Source organism: Carica papaya, chromosome 7 (assembly GCF_054855325.1).
Source record: "Carica papaya isolate Zhongbai chromosome 7, ASM5485532v1, whole genome shotgun sequence".
Taxonomy (NCBI): Eukaryota; Viridiplantae; Streptophyta; class Magnoliopsida; order Brassicales; family Caricaceae; genus Carica; species Carica papaya.
The window spans coordinates 13,362,385-13,377,572 of NC_142315.1; the positions used below are offsets into that span (position 1 = coordinate 13,362,385).

Genomic DNA, 15,188 nt, shown 5'->3' on the forward strand with positions numbered 1-15,188 from the left:
TTCACAAGAGATGGAAGGCATTACGTTGATGATTTGGTGGATCTTTCCATAAAAGCATATATGGATATGGACCAAGAAGGGTTCCAATTGCTTGGTGTACAGTGAATGTTGAGCCGAAGAGATATGACAATGGTCTTTTATATTATTGATATAAGAAAATAGAACAACTGATGATTATGATTTTACCATTACTTTGAGCAACCAAAACATATAATTTATTTATTCATGTAGTTTGACACTCATTTGTACACTTATTTCACTGATAATGGGGGATGACCTATTGGAATTATATTTCTAAATTAGTTGAATTTAAACTGTGGCTCAGATTTTTTGTTCTTCAGGGGCAGTGGATGATCAATTTTCTTGAGCTGCTGTTTAGCAACATTTATTCAATTTTTTTTTTCTTTTAGAAAAAGTCAGATGATATGTAAGAAATGGTTTAGAAATGAACTGGTTATTATTTCTTTTGTAAACAAGGTATTACTAGATTTTCATCCAAAATATTGAATATATTAGTTTTTTTTTAAAAAAAAAAATTTGTATTAACACAAGTTATAGTTTAAGAAATAAAAATAATGGTTTACTGTAATAATAATACAACTATAAGCCAGTTATTGTTTTATCTTAACTAGTTATAGTTTTGCAACTACAAAGTTTTTCATTTTGATCATAAAATTTAATTCTGAAATCTTACTTTTTACATCAAGATTCCCACTTTTGGAACTTCGAGATTTTTGAACACCTTCTTAGCTCGTGAGTTTTTCCAGTTATGGGAAGAATTAGAATTTTCCCATGTCATCAATTTTAATACCTTTTGATACCTGGATTTATGTGAAATTTCACCCTCATATACATACATACATACATACATACATATATATATATATATATATTAAGTATTGAAAGTCCTTTATTAGATTGACAATTGTTACACCAATTTGCTTTAGTACATGCTTTGGTATAAGAACTCATAAAATTTATTATTCAAATTTGACAACTATTTCTCACCCTCACTTAAAAAATTACTTTTAAAAAAAATTTGCGGGTGACTAAAAATTCTAAAAGAATATTTGTTTTTGTCAATTTTTTTTTTTATAAGAGTCTAAAAATCTCATTGATATCTCTCTGCAATTCCCCACCCTATTTTCCTTTGTTTTCTCTAAATCTTCTTCCTCTAATTCTCTCATTAATGCTTCTACTATCCATAAGCCAGGATAGGTGCAATCAAATCACAACAGTTTCATTGCAGTCAAAGATGTTTAAGAATTTCATGAGGTTACTCTGAATTCTTTTTACAATAAACCAAATCGATTGTTTATTCACAGTGCCAAAATGCTCATATAGTAATCATATAATCCTCAGGCAACACTTCCAACAAAGATACAGGGTAGCTTGCAATTTGCATTATGGAGTTAGGTATAAACAATGCCTTGAATATACAACTATTAGGGCCAACTATACCTTTGAATATTTTTCATGTCAACATAAAACATATCCTCTGGGCATTATAGAAGATATAGCTTTCCACTGTATACATTTTGCAGTATAAAAATCTGTTAAGCCGGGGGAATTATTTCATCCTCTTTTTTACTCTCCTGTCAGAACATCAATTATCTACATGCGGCGGCAATTTCTTCCAATTCAACATTTCTTTCTTTTGACAGTAGAAATGTCTTAAATACGGCTTTCGAATGGGAGTAACCAGGCTAAAATAGTTGAAAAGCTAGGATGACCAACACTGCGACAGAACATATCATTGCCTGCAGCAGTAGCATCGAGGATTGATCACCAATTTAATATCCTCAATTTCATGCAGGTATCACTATATTATGTAAAAGACTAGGAAAAATAAGTGATAATTTTAAAATATTAAGGTGCAAGGGGGAAAAAAACTTTTAAGTTTCAATTGTCTCTTCTGTTGATGACCAATAAAGATGATTGATCTCATTGCACTTCAAGATTCAAGTTACTAACGACTAAGAGAGAAAGAGAGAGAGCTTACAGCAATTGCAGAAGCAGCAAGGCCTGCTCTCTCCCTAGGATCTTTACGGTAGTAATTTCCAAAATACAGAAATGTGGCGTAGTACCACATCAATGGGAAGACAAATCCTAAAAGAAAACTGTAAAAGAAGATGGGAAAGTGAGATGAGTCAAAACGGAGTCTGGCAAAGGTAAAAGTGAAATGTACTTACGAAAACCATCCAATCCCACAGCCAAAGCATGGAAGGGGTTTGTCATAAAGTCCCAACTGCAAGTCCTCCATTTCTTTGATAAGGGAATACTTTCCCTTTTCACGATCTGCAGCATCTGGCATTACAATACCTCTTAGTTGATGAATAGAAGCTGGTCAACTTTTCTATGGATATAAATGTACCAATTATTCTAAACTGCCAAATCATGTGTTCTATAAAACAGAAGCAACTTATATTGAGCCACATAAAGCCTGAAAATGGATCAATGTGGTCGATATGACATTCCATTGGTAGAGAGGACAAAGGTTTTCCTTCCCCTTTTTATTTCAAAAAATAAAAGAATGTTTTATTTATGTAAGAAATAAATTTTGAGAACATAAATGGCCAGATTTTATTTGACTATTGCTGCTGAAAGGGAGAAACACAGTCAGCTGGTAACAAGATGATCATAACATGATGGAAATGTTACAAGCAGATTCCGAGTTCAAAAAGGACCCTTCAAAAGAATATCAATGAACTACGATCGTTCAATAATATTTCCATCCCAATGGGAAGGATGGTGGAGCAGAAGTAGGTCAGAGAGGGATATTCAAAGGAAAAATGCCATCCTACCCATGGTTCCTTGCATTCTAGTTTGAATTGTAACAAGCAATGACAAGATCATAAAAGCACATGCATAACAACAAACTGAAACATGACATAGAGTTCAACCATGAGAAGATATAATAGGAGTAGATGCTAAAAGCCCCTGGTTGAATTCCAATAAGCTAGTAAGTCCAACTAGCGACTCCTACCTTTAAATACTGAATAATATCGAGCAGAAGGTCTCAAACGATCATGATGCTTATCAGAGGGTAATTTCACCAATTCAATGCCATTTCTTAAACCTTCTGCTTCCTCAATTTTAGGATCTACAATGTCATAAAACCACACTTCATAATTACATGTAAAAAGATGCAAATTGTCAAACTAACTAATTCAAGTCTTTCCTGGTTCTACATAGTCGAAAATCAGTCTTCATGGTAGACCTATTGCCTGAAAACATCCGGCAGACAGGATATGCTCCCAAACCTTCAAATATCAATTTCTAGTAATATCAAGCCCCACGTCTGTATTTTCTTTGTTTGTTTGTTTGTTTTTTTTTTTTGAGAACCACACATATATTTTTACAAACTAGTGGAAATTAATAGATGAAAATAAAATAAATAGTATTTTTGTGCATCTCCATGCCTATATTTATGTTTCAGTTTTCACTTTTATTATCGTGTGCTTCAACTGGGATCTCTGGATCTGACCTATAACTGTGTGGTGCACTTGTTAACAAAAAGTAAATCCCTAAATCTGACCTATAATTGTGCGGTGCACTTGTTAACAAAAGATAAATGACAACTGCAGGAAATAAGGAATTGAGGGTTACCTTGATCCATATGCACAGAAGAAGATATCTATAGAGCATGCACGTCCTTCCTTACTGTCACCTCCCTTGAAAATTCCTGAATCATTAAGAGAGAATTTCACATTTAATCTTGTCCCAGAACTTTGCTGTTCATTCTTTCATGCAGGCTGAGCTATATATTACAAATTAAAGTGCATACTCATATAACCAAAAAAAATGTTTACGGCCAGGTGAATGGGATTTGCTACAATGTCATAGGTAAGGTGTAAAAATACAAGGTTTATGAATTGCAAGGTTTAACTGTTAGACTTATTTTCTCTAAGAAATCTAACCTGTCAGAGAAGTTTGGATGTATCTTATGAAATAGAAAAGATTGCAATCCCAATGATCAGGTAATCTTACCTTAGCTTTTTATAGTATACTTCATAATTAGGTCCTTCAGATTATGCTAAGCAGATAAATCGAAACAAGAGCAAACTAATCTTCTTGCCCATGAGAAATCTTGCATCCTGATTTTGCAGTTTAAGAGCCAAATCCGCAATTGTAACTGATTATGTGTCCTAAATTTTTAAGCTCTTCTAAATTTGTAAACCCTATTTTTTAGCATATGGTGGCAACTCTTGGTGCCTGCTTATATATTCTCTTTTTCTTTAATGGAAAAGAAAGAACTTTACGCTCTTTAATCTCTGATTTCAGTTGTAACTTGTACGTAACAAGCTATAGATAATCTCTTTAGGTTTTAGTTTCCAGCCTCTTTTCTAATTTAGTGTTTCTCTTAAATTTGGTAGGATATTTAATATGCTCATCTGAATGATTCTAGAGTTAATATGTCAATAAGCTTCCTCTGCCATTTAGTTTTACCAATGATTATTCTTTAATTACATACTGATTTTAAGCTTAGCATTTGTTGTATATCTAATGATTTCTTGATCTGTTCAAGTTATATCTTGTTATTGAAGTTTCCAATTATTCTAATATCATTCTAAACATTCAGTTTTTCCTATTTGGTTCATTTGCGTTATCAGAAGCACATTCTGAAGCTGAAATGAAATGTTGAATTTACTTTCAGTATGTTTAAAAGATATCTCAGCATTAAAACTTTTTGAAGGGATTACACTAATTTCAATGATCAATCAGTTTTAAAACCCAACAAAAATGTACTGAAGCAATTTACATCTTAGAAACAGATTCAATGCTTCCTTTCAATTTTGGATCCCTCAACTAGATGCAAATGAACCTAACATCAATACTTTCTAAAAGAAACAAGATTAGAATGGTGTAAGGTAAAAACTAAAGTGTGTAATTCCATAAAAAGATTCAATTTAAGCAAATTAAGGACTTTCATTAGAAATGCTAAATGCTAAATGCTAATCAATCTTGAGCCAGTATGGAATGAAGCAATAACAATTAAAACTTCAGGATCAGTGAACTAAATCTGATTAAATTCATAGAACTTAAGCTTGAAATCAGAAAAGATACTGGAAACAGTAAGACCAAAGAAGTTAACTATAATTAGCTACTTACAACCAAAGTCAGAAATTAAAAGTACTCTAGAACTCCAGTTCACATAAACAACTTTGTAACTGCAGAATTGAACTCAATCCCAAAATCAGCTTGCTAAGTCTCTCTCTCTCTCTCTTTGTTTCTGCTACTTAACAAAATCTGCCACTTAAGTCTTAGCCTTCAGATGTTAAAACTTAGATATTTAAAAACCTGGTATTGTGGATTATCATAAAATTGCTATGAAGATTACAGCTAACCTTAGATGTTTGTTGAAAAAGGTCTAACACTCCGTTTATAATAACACTGAATTAGTAAGGAAAAGGAACATATTGTATACATAGGCCTTAGTATTTAAATGCAAACATTCTCATGAAGAAACTACTAATGAGATGAGAAACATGAACAGCATACTGAGGACAAGCCACATTCAGTTTTTCATAACTGAGTAGTTGTATTTACTCAAATTTTTGGAGCTTTCTATGGCGTATTTAATTCAGGAAAAAGATTTTCTATTTTCTACTTTCTCTTCTCCTTTATTTTTCACTTTTTATTCAAATAAAAATCATAGAGAAATACATTCAGTTTGTAGAAATGGAAGAAAAAATTTCAAAAATGATAAACAAACAAATTCCAAGTTTTACAAAGAAGAAAATAGTTTTCTAATTTTGAAAACCATATATTTTCATTTCAAAAAGAAAAATTGTAGATAACAAAAAGATATCTCCAACTTAAGCGAATTTGAAATGCCAGAGTTTCAGACAATTAAGACATAAATATTGTTAAAATCTTCTAGTAAAAGACTGTTATTCTATCTCACTGAAGACAACCAAAAACACGGCTTTATCGTGCATCTACTTCCTCTTAAGTACTAAATCACTAGACCAGAAAATTGATAAATGGATTCATTGCAGCTAAGAAGCTCTAGAATATTTCCAGCAAATCTGATATAAAAGGGGATAGAAAAGAAAAAAGCTCTTTTGAAAAGATTTCCACCATAGTAGACAATTATCTAGGGGATAGAATCCATCCATATATTCCATTAGTGACCAGCTACAAGTTCCATTCAGTTCATAGATTACCCAACAAAATTCAAAAAACAGAAAAAAAAAAAAAAAGAACCCCAGATCACGAAACATGTATCATATAAAATCCTTAAAACCTATCAAAAAACCCCATTCAAGAAAATATTTCTACTCAATAGATTAAAAATATTAGAGATAATCAATCGTTAAGAACCAGAAAAATGCGGTAAAATACGAAGAGAAGGAGATAGAGAAAAGAAAGCAGCTTGCCTGAGGAGTGAACCTTTGGATGGTAGAGGTAGAGAAGTTTGAGAACTTGAAGATTAAAAAGAAATAAAAAAAAAAAAAAAAAAAAAAAGGGATTTTGACGCAGAGAATTTTAAACGGCAAGCAAGGTCGTCTTCTTCAGCATTAATCAATCGAAAGCTGATGAAAATTGACTCGTGAATTTTGTTTTCTATTCTCGTAATAATAATATTAATAATAAACAAATAATTACATTACTTTATTAATTAAATATTATCTATTGTGTGATGAAAAAGTGATAAACAAATATGCAAAATGACCATTAAGCCCTTATGACGTCATCTTTAATTTCCAAAATTGCCGGTTTTTGCCGGCAATGATCGGGAATTTGGGGTGTATCATTTGAGGCCGTGTTTGGATTTATGAAATTGTTCAAGGAATCTATATTAAATTTTTTATTATTATATTCTATTATTATCGTTATTATTATTATTATATATACACACACAAATTGACCCTTCAAAGTATTTTTAAAAAGGCTGGAAAAAAAAAAAAAAAAGAGAATTTATTATTTGAAATCTTGGTTTAATTAGCCTGTCTTGTCTCCTCTCATGTCATTCACGAAGTTTTTTGAGGGGAGAAAGAGAAACATTAACATTAATTAATTGAAATGATTATTAAACATCTGTTTCTTTTTTATGCTTTCAATTCTATAAATTTTTAAATTTTGGATTTAGAAAAAGAAAAAAAAAAAAAAAAAAAAAACTACTTCCACTATAAGATTTGGAAACAAAAATACTAAAATATTAAATTATAAAATTTATTTTTCTTTTTAGTTCTTCCCACCGAAAGAGTAATTTTCTTCATTTTTGTGAAATTAGAAAGTACTTTTATGATGAGAATTATTCCAAAAGGCCAAAAAGAGGTATAAAAAAACCTAATTTTTTTACATTCCTCTTTTATTATATAGAAAGTCATAAAATGTAAAATAAAAAAAGAATTTTATTATTGTTAAGTGTCTTTTCATGAATCATATAAACTATTTATATATAAGAATCTTAACTAAAGAAACTAATGAATTATAGAACTAATTATATGACTCTTAATATATTAAATTAAGGGTTAAGTATAAAAGAGAATAAACTTATTGATAGAATACAATAAATATGATACTCTAATGCCCTCCTCAAACTAAATGTGTTACTACTTGGAAGCTGGAAACTATATTATGAAACCAACTAGGTGGGTGACTTTTAGTAAATACATCAACAATTTGATTTGTAGAGGAAACTAAAATGAGGTGAATAATGTTCTCAATATGTTTAATATGATCATCGAAGATTTAGTTCTAAACAACGTATGTAACATCGCCATTATCATAATAAAGGGATATAGACAAAGAATGTGAAACTCCCACAGCTTAAAGTAACTAATGCAATAAGATAAATTCAAAAGGTAGTATCTGTTGTAAGGGCTCCATATATAACTTTAATACAAGAGCAAGATATTTCTATTTCTTTTTTATTAAAAACAAAATTGAACACTAAGACATGGATACAATTTTTAATGTTGGAGACTCCGAGGAAGACAATAAGTTCCAAAATAAACTACTAATAATTTTGAATAAACAAAATAACTAATTTTGATTTTCTTGGATAACTTTTTTGTTCATCTTATAATTATGTTTCATATCAAATGGCTTTTTGTAGTTTAAATTTTGTCTATTCTTGATATATGTATATATGTATAAATTATTGTAAATAATATTTGAATTTTTTTATATAATAAGGGATAAAAATGTGTCAAATACCTAACCGTTAAGTAGGCTAATTAATTAGTGTGATTTGTATGAAAATTTGAAATTTTAACTATAGTGTACACATATGTTAATATATCTATTTAAAATTAAATACATTAGGGGGAATTAAAATGCATCAAAAAGAAAAAAAAAAGAAAAAAAAAGCTGAAAATTGTTGCAACATATCACGCATAACCAATCTTTCTGCATCTCCTTTTTGGCAAGCTTTATAATTTACCCTCATCTTTAACCATTGGCTGAAATATCAAATTGTTCCATTAGTTTATCCATAAGCCATTAAAAGAATCTATTCATCCAACAATCTATAAAAACAGTACTTAAAGAAATAAATTCAGATATAAGAATTCAAACTATGCATATCTTCGAGGCAAAATTTCTTATCTAGTCTCTTCTTCCTTCTTCACCATATGGGATAAGTATGAATTATAAGAAAATTTGATGCAGAAGTCATTTTTATTGAATTCTACACATCTTAAGAAAAGAAAAAATAACAGAAAGTTAGAGCTACATATCATTAAAAGATGATGCAGTCATAACGTGATTGAGAGACCTCTTGATAAAATTCTTAATTTTCTAACTCGTTTCTTTTCTCTATCTATTATACTTTAATTTTTATAAAATATAATAATTCTATAATTTATTTTAAAGTTATCTACACCATCAAGGTTCTTTTTCTTTTATAATGGTCATCTATCATTTTATATGTCTTTTCAGTTTGCTTCAATCGTTATAAGTGGATAAAAAAACAAAATATCAGGTTAGTGTGTTATCCACTTAAGTACTAGAATTAACATGAATGAGTCATTGATTCTTCTTCCATATGTTTTTTTGGGAAATGATTGGGTTTGACTTTTTATTGGCTAGAAATATCAGGTTATGATTGTTTTTTTTTTAAAAGAAAGAGTTGGGTTATGAGTTTTAGACTTATGAATAATAAAAGGATGGATATGCGTAATTATTAAAGAAGAGGGACTCAATAGAGGAATTGGGTTTATCTTCTTTATTTGATTTTTGGTTCTCATTTCTCTTTTTTTTTTCTTCTTTCCTTTTTGTATTTTCTCTCGTTCATTTTCTTTTAACTCACTTTTCTTTTAATTGTTTGTTTCTACTAATATAACAATAACAACAACAACAACAATAATAATAATAATATTTACAATTCAACACAAAAGTTAAAAATTATTCCGAACAAGATTATGATATTACAAGTACTTAGAGCAATTGTAAAGTGAATAACAATATACGTTGTATGAGCAAAGTCTGGTTGAGTGATAAAAAGATATATAACACTACTGATTAATTAACAATAAAGAGTTCCCTAATTAAAAGAATACCGCCAATAACAAGAAAATGTGCATTAGATCTCATGAGAGTATGCATTGTCTTAAAATACATGAAACCTACAAGAGAAACAATATTAATAGCATAATTGGCTTGAGACAAATGATGCCAAACAGATCAAATGAAATCTCAAGTCAAAGAAAGAAAAAAAAAAAAACTCAAGATCTTTCATGTCAAATATTGACTAAGGAAAGATTTATGGTTAATAATTTTCTAAAAGATTTAAGATTAATAATGGCTAGTTTTATGATTTTTTTTTTTAAAAAAGAATGAGTTGGGTTACTTTACTCAAATGAGCTGATTAGGTTTGGTTGAGTTTTAGACTTATGAATAATGAAAGGATGGATAGGCGTAATTATTAAAGAAGACATTGGACTCAATAGGGGAATTAGGTCTATTTTCTTTATTTGATTTTTGAGTTCTCATTAGCTAAAATTATAAAGTTTTGTGCATAATAGTTAGATAGAGAGAAGAAGTGGACTAGAGAATTAAGATTTTTTTCAAGAGATTTTTTAATCATGTTTTGACTGCATCATCTTAGAATGGTATGTAACTCTAATTTTTTACTGTTTTTCTTTTCTTAAAATGTGTTAAATTCAATAAGGTTGAATTCACACATTTTAGAATTCTACTAACAGTTTATAATTATATATATAAGTATATAATTATTACTACCAGTTTATATATATATATTAGTATACTAATAATATATATATTATATTAACAGTTTATATACATATATATTTTATTATACTAACATTATATATATATTATACTAATAGTTTATATATTTATTATATATATATTATTACTAACAATTTATATATATATAATTTTATATTAATAGTTTATATATATATTATTGATCTAAAAGTTTATTTATATATTATTATACTAATAATTAATATTTATATTATTGCACTAACAGTTTATATATATAATTTTACATTAACCGTTTATATATATATTATTTCTCTAACAATTAATATATATATATATTATTGCACTAAACAATTTATATATATATATATATATAATTTTACACTAATAGTTTATATATATATTATTGCTATAACAATTTATATATATATTATTGAATTTAACATATATATATTATTACACTAACAGTTTATATATATATTATTACACTGACAATTTATATATATTAATATATTATTACACTAATAGTATATATATATGTATATATATTACACTAATAGTTTATACATATGTTAAATTACAGTTAATTTTATAAATGCAAATATATATGTATATTTTATACAAAATATATGTATATTTTATACAAATTCTGGTTTCGTAGTTTTATGACTTAAGATTTATTAACATGACAAGTTACCAAAGTAACCCAAGTTGATGAGTCTTACATTAGTTAAACTATATTAAAGAATTAAGGGAGACTTATAAAGGAATAATATATATTTTTATAACTATAAGATTGAGAATAACCCAAAGGAGAGTCACTTTCTACTAATTATGAACTGATAGTTTATTTTATGTTATTTAGATAGATATTCAAAGGTAACATGTAAATGACATAAAATATTAAGTATTTTAAGCCATTTTTGAATGAACACTAGATATGCTAACATTTTGCCCAAAGACAAAACTATAGGGATATTAATAGTTCATCGTTTATAAATTTAATATTATAAATATTCTTGAGGTTTTATTGTGAGTATTGTTCTATTTTTACAGTTCCAACTTCACTATATTCTCTTACATATGGAATGATAACTTTTGATGGGTCAAGTTTTGTGGAGTAGTATGAAAAGTCTAATTCTCATTAGGTTTATTGGATCTTGATCTGGCTTTGATAATTGAAAAACCTCCTGAAGCTACAGATTATAGTACTTTGGAGCAGAAAGAACAATTCAAAGGCTAGACAATGTCAAACAAACTCAGTCTTATGTTTATGAAAATGACCATTGCCACTAACATTAAAACTTCCCTCCCTCAAATTGAGACAACCTCAGAATTTCTGAAATATGTGGAGGAGTGTTTCAAATGTGTCGATAAGTCTCTTACAGGCATATTGATGGTTGAATTAACCACCATGAAATATGATGGTTAGAAAGGAATTCAACAACACATTTTAAACATGGCTGAAAATGCTGCAAAACTTAAGGCATTGGGCATGAACACGGATGAGTCATTCTTAGTTTATTTTGCCCTTAACTCACTTCCTTCGCAGTTTGCTCAATTCAAAATTCACTATAACACTAATAATAAATAGTGGAATATGAACGAGCTTACTAGCAAATGTATTCAAGAGGAAATGACATTAAAGCAAGGTGGACATAATTTTGTCGTTGCAGTTACTCATGAAGTTATAAAGAATAAAGGCAAATCCAAAAAAGTAAATAATATTCCACCAAAGCAACATAGTAGACCTAAGGAGAATAACCAAAGTCATGATAGAAAATTTAATGTGAGTTACTACTTTTGTGGCAAGAAAGGTCATGTAAAAAGGAAATGTAATAAGCGTAAGACTTAGTTTGAAAAGAGAGGTATGAATCTTTCTTTTGTATGTTATGCATAAAATCTTGTTGAGATTCCTTCTAATACTTGGTGGATTAATTCTGAAGCCACAACTCATGTTATTAATTTAATGTAGGGATTCCTTACAACTCGGAAACGAAAGAAAGTGAAAAGTTCCTCTATATGGGAAACTGTCTCAAATTAGAAGTGGTAGCTGTAGGTTCCTATCTCTTGCTATTAAAGACTGGTTATCAGATGGATCTTTTGAACACCTTTTATGTTCCTTCAATATCTAGAAATTTAATTTCATTATCCAAATTAGATGTTGTTGAATATTCGATTTATTTTGGCTGTGGAAACATAAGTTTAGTGTTTAATTCAATGACAGTTAGTTACAATATTTTATATGATGGTTTATATAAAATTTGTCTGACTCATGAATTTGCATAAGCTTTAGTTACCTTGCATTCAATATTGGATCAAAACATGGCTTAATTAATGAAAATTATTCATTCTTGTGGCATAAAATGCTAGGGTATATCTCTAGGGAAAGAATTGAGAGATTAGTGAATGATAGAATTTTATAAAATCTTAACTTCACTGATTTTCAAGTATGTATAAATTGTACAAAAGGAAAGCAAACTAAACATACAAAGAAAGGTGCCACAAGAAGTAATGAGCTTCTTGAGATAATTCATAAAAATATTTACAGACCATTCTCCATTCCTTGTTTCACTATAGAGAGATATTTTATCACCTTTATAGATAATCTATCTCGGTATGACTATGTATATCTAATACATGATAAGTCTCAAACCATTGACATCTTTAAAGTGTACATTATAGAGGTTGAGAGACAATTAAATAAAAATGTTAAGGTTGTGATATCTTATCGAGGTGATAAATTCTATTGTAGATATGAGGAATCATGACAAAATCCTGGTCCATTTTCCAAATTCCTAGAAAAACATGACATTCGTGCTCAATACAAAATGTTAGGTACGCCACAGTAGAATAGTATTGCTGAAAGACATAATCGTACTTTAATAGAAACAGTTAGGAGTGTGATGAATTATTTTTCTATTCATATTCTTTTATGGGGTGAAGCCTTAAAAACCACAATATATATCTTGAACAGAGTTCCTAGTAAGGCAATATCTGCAACTCCTTTTGAGTTGTGGATTGGTAGGAAACCAAGTTTAAGATATTATGGGTTTGTTTAGCAGAGGCAAAAATTGTCAATCCTCATAAAAAAAAGTTAGATTCAATGACAATATCTAGATATTTTATTGGTTATCCAGATAAGTCCAAAGGGTATAAATTTTACTATTCTAACCATGGTATGAGAATAGTTGAAACCGGTAATGTCCGATTCTTAAAAAATGATAAAATTAGTGGGAGTGAAGAACTAAGAAAAGTAGATATTGAGGAAATAAGAGTGGATATCCCACCATCATTTTTGCCTCAAGAAACAACTCTTGCTCATCCTTCTCAATATGTTATAAAAAATGAGCGACATAATAGAAATGGTTTATTACGAAAAGAATATGTCGTCATTGAAAATGTTATAGAACAACTTTAATCAATACCTTTAAGATGATCTCAAAGGGAAAGAAAATCTATTATATCATTGTTTATGTGGTATATCTACAAGAATCTGATTTTGATATTGGAATAAGAACAAATCCGGTTATGTTTTCACAAGCCATAGGAAGTGATGATTTTAATAAATTATGAAAGAATAGTTGAAGATTATGGACTATAATAATGTATGGGATCTTGTTGAATTGTCTGATAATTATAAAAGTGTCAGTTGTAAATAGGTCTTCAAGACCACATACGAAGCTAAAGGCAATATTCGAATGATTTAAAGTCAGACTAATAGCCAAAAGTTTTACTCAAAAGGAATGTATAGATTATAGAGATACCTTGATGTGAGCAAGAAGAGGGAAAAGAATTTCTTTAAAGGGAGAATCAACCAAGAGGGAAGACTTCTTTCTAAACTATATGACATCTTAAAGGAAGAGAAAATCAAATTTCATTCATTAAATAACTAAATCCCATGGTTTAGAAAAGATATGGGTGGCCTCTTTCCTCTTTAATGGCCATCCTTAATTAACCATATTTATTTTCTTTAATTCCTCCACAATTAATCAAAATAATCTCATTTAAAAAGAGAATATCCTATCTAGCCTATTATAATTAAAATCTTCTTAATTTTTATTATTTTCTCATTCAAGATGATATTTAATTTTCTTATAATTTCTTCCATTAATTTATGAGATTTATTTACTTGTAATGCACATGACCTACTCTATAAATAGGTTTTCAATTCACAATTGTAAGGAATCAAATTTGAGAATAATAAAACTATGAAATTTTAGTTTTCAACTAATTAGGTTTCTTCAACTTTCTTGTTGAATGGGAATTGATTCAACTTATCAAGGAAAATCACTATAGCGTTTTATCAATTTTCTTTCGAATTGATTTCTAACTTACTAAGTTCATACTTATGGCATTTTTTATCAATTCAAACTATCCTAATTACCTTGGTTGATATTCACGTGTTGAATGTAGGTCAAGTAGGGAGGATTTATTGAGAGTCTTATGATTCTGAATACTAATGTTATATGTGAAGTTTTTTTATCACATTAGTTGATCTTGGGTTCCACATCATTTTTTCTCCAGTTTTAAAAAAGGATTCCCTTAGAATCATTATGACACTTGTAGCGTATTTTGATTTAGATTTACATCAAATGGATGTAAAAATTACTTTCTTGAATGAAAATTTGGATAAAGATAGCTATATGGATCAAACTGAAGGGTTCACAAAAAGAATAAAATAACACTTAGTTTGTAAATTAAAGAAATCCATTTATAGTCTGAAATAAGTTTTCAGATAATGGTATATTAAGTTTAATGATACCATTACATCTTTTGGATTTAAAGAAGACGTTGTTGATGAGTGTATATATCTGAAAATTAGTGGGAGCAAGTTTATATTTCTAATGCTATATGTGGATGATATTTTATTAGCTAGTAGTGATCTTGGTTTGTTATACAAAATCAAGAAATATCTCTCTAAAAACTTTCAGATGGTTGATATGAGTGAGGCAACTTATGTTATAAGAATAGAAATCTTCAAAGATCGTTCTCGAGAATTCTTAGGT

General features: G+C 28.7%; 1 protein-coding gene across 1 annotated transcript; it reads right to left on the bottom strand.

The window, feature by feature from the left end:
• Window positions 1-1,219: 1,219 nt before the first annotated feature.
• LOC110817711 (60S ribosomal L18a-like protein) lies at window positions 1,220-6,565 on the bottom strand. The gene is made up of 6 exons (XM_022046363.2): window positions 6,384-6,565; window positions 3,610-3,685; window positions 2,987-3,103; window positions 2,193-2,307; window positions 2,003-2,120; window positions 1,220-1,760 (listed from the first exon to the last, which is right to left on the bottom strand). Exons 2-6 carry the CDS (start codon window positions 3,617-3,619, stop codon window positions 1,707-1,709), a joined length of 414 nt encoding a protein of 137 aa, XP_021902055.1. The 5' UTR covers window positions 3,620-3,685; window positions 6,384-6,565; the 3' UTR covers window positions 1,220-1,706.
• Window positions 6,566-15,188: the final 8,623 nt, after the last annotated feature.

What these genes read in the sequence shown, in the direction of transcription:
- LOC110817711 (XM_022046363.2), bottom strand. An exon ending in ATATTATTCAGTATTTAAAG is followed by an intron (nt 2,308 to 2,986) that starts GTAGGAGTCGCT and finishes TTGTAATGCCAG; the next exon opens with ATGCTGCAGATCGTGAAAAG. An exon ending in TTGCTGCTTCTGCAATTGCT is followed by an intron (nt 1,761 to 2,002) that starts GTAAGCTCTCTC and finishes CTACTGCTGCAG; the next exon opens with GCAATGATATGTTCTGTCGC.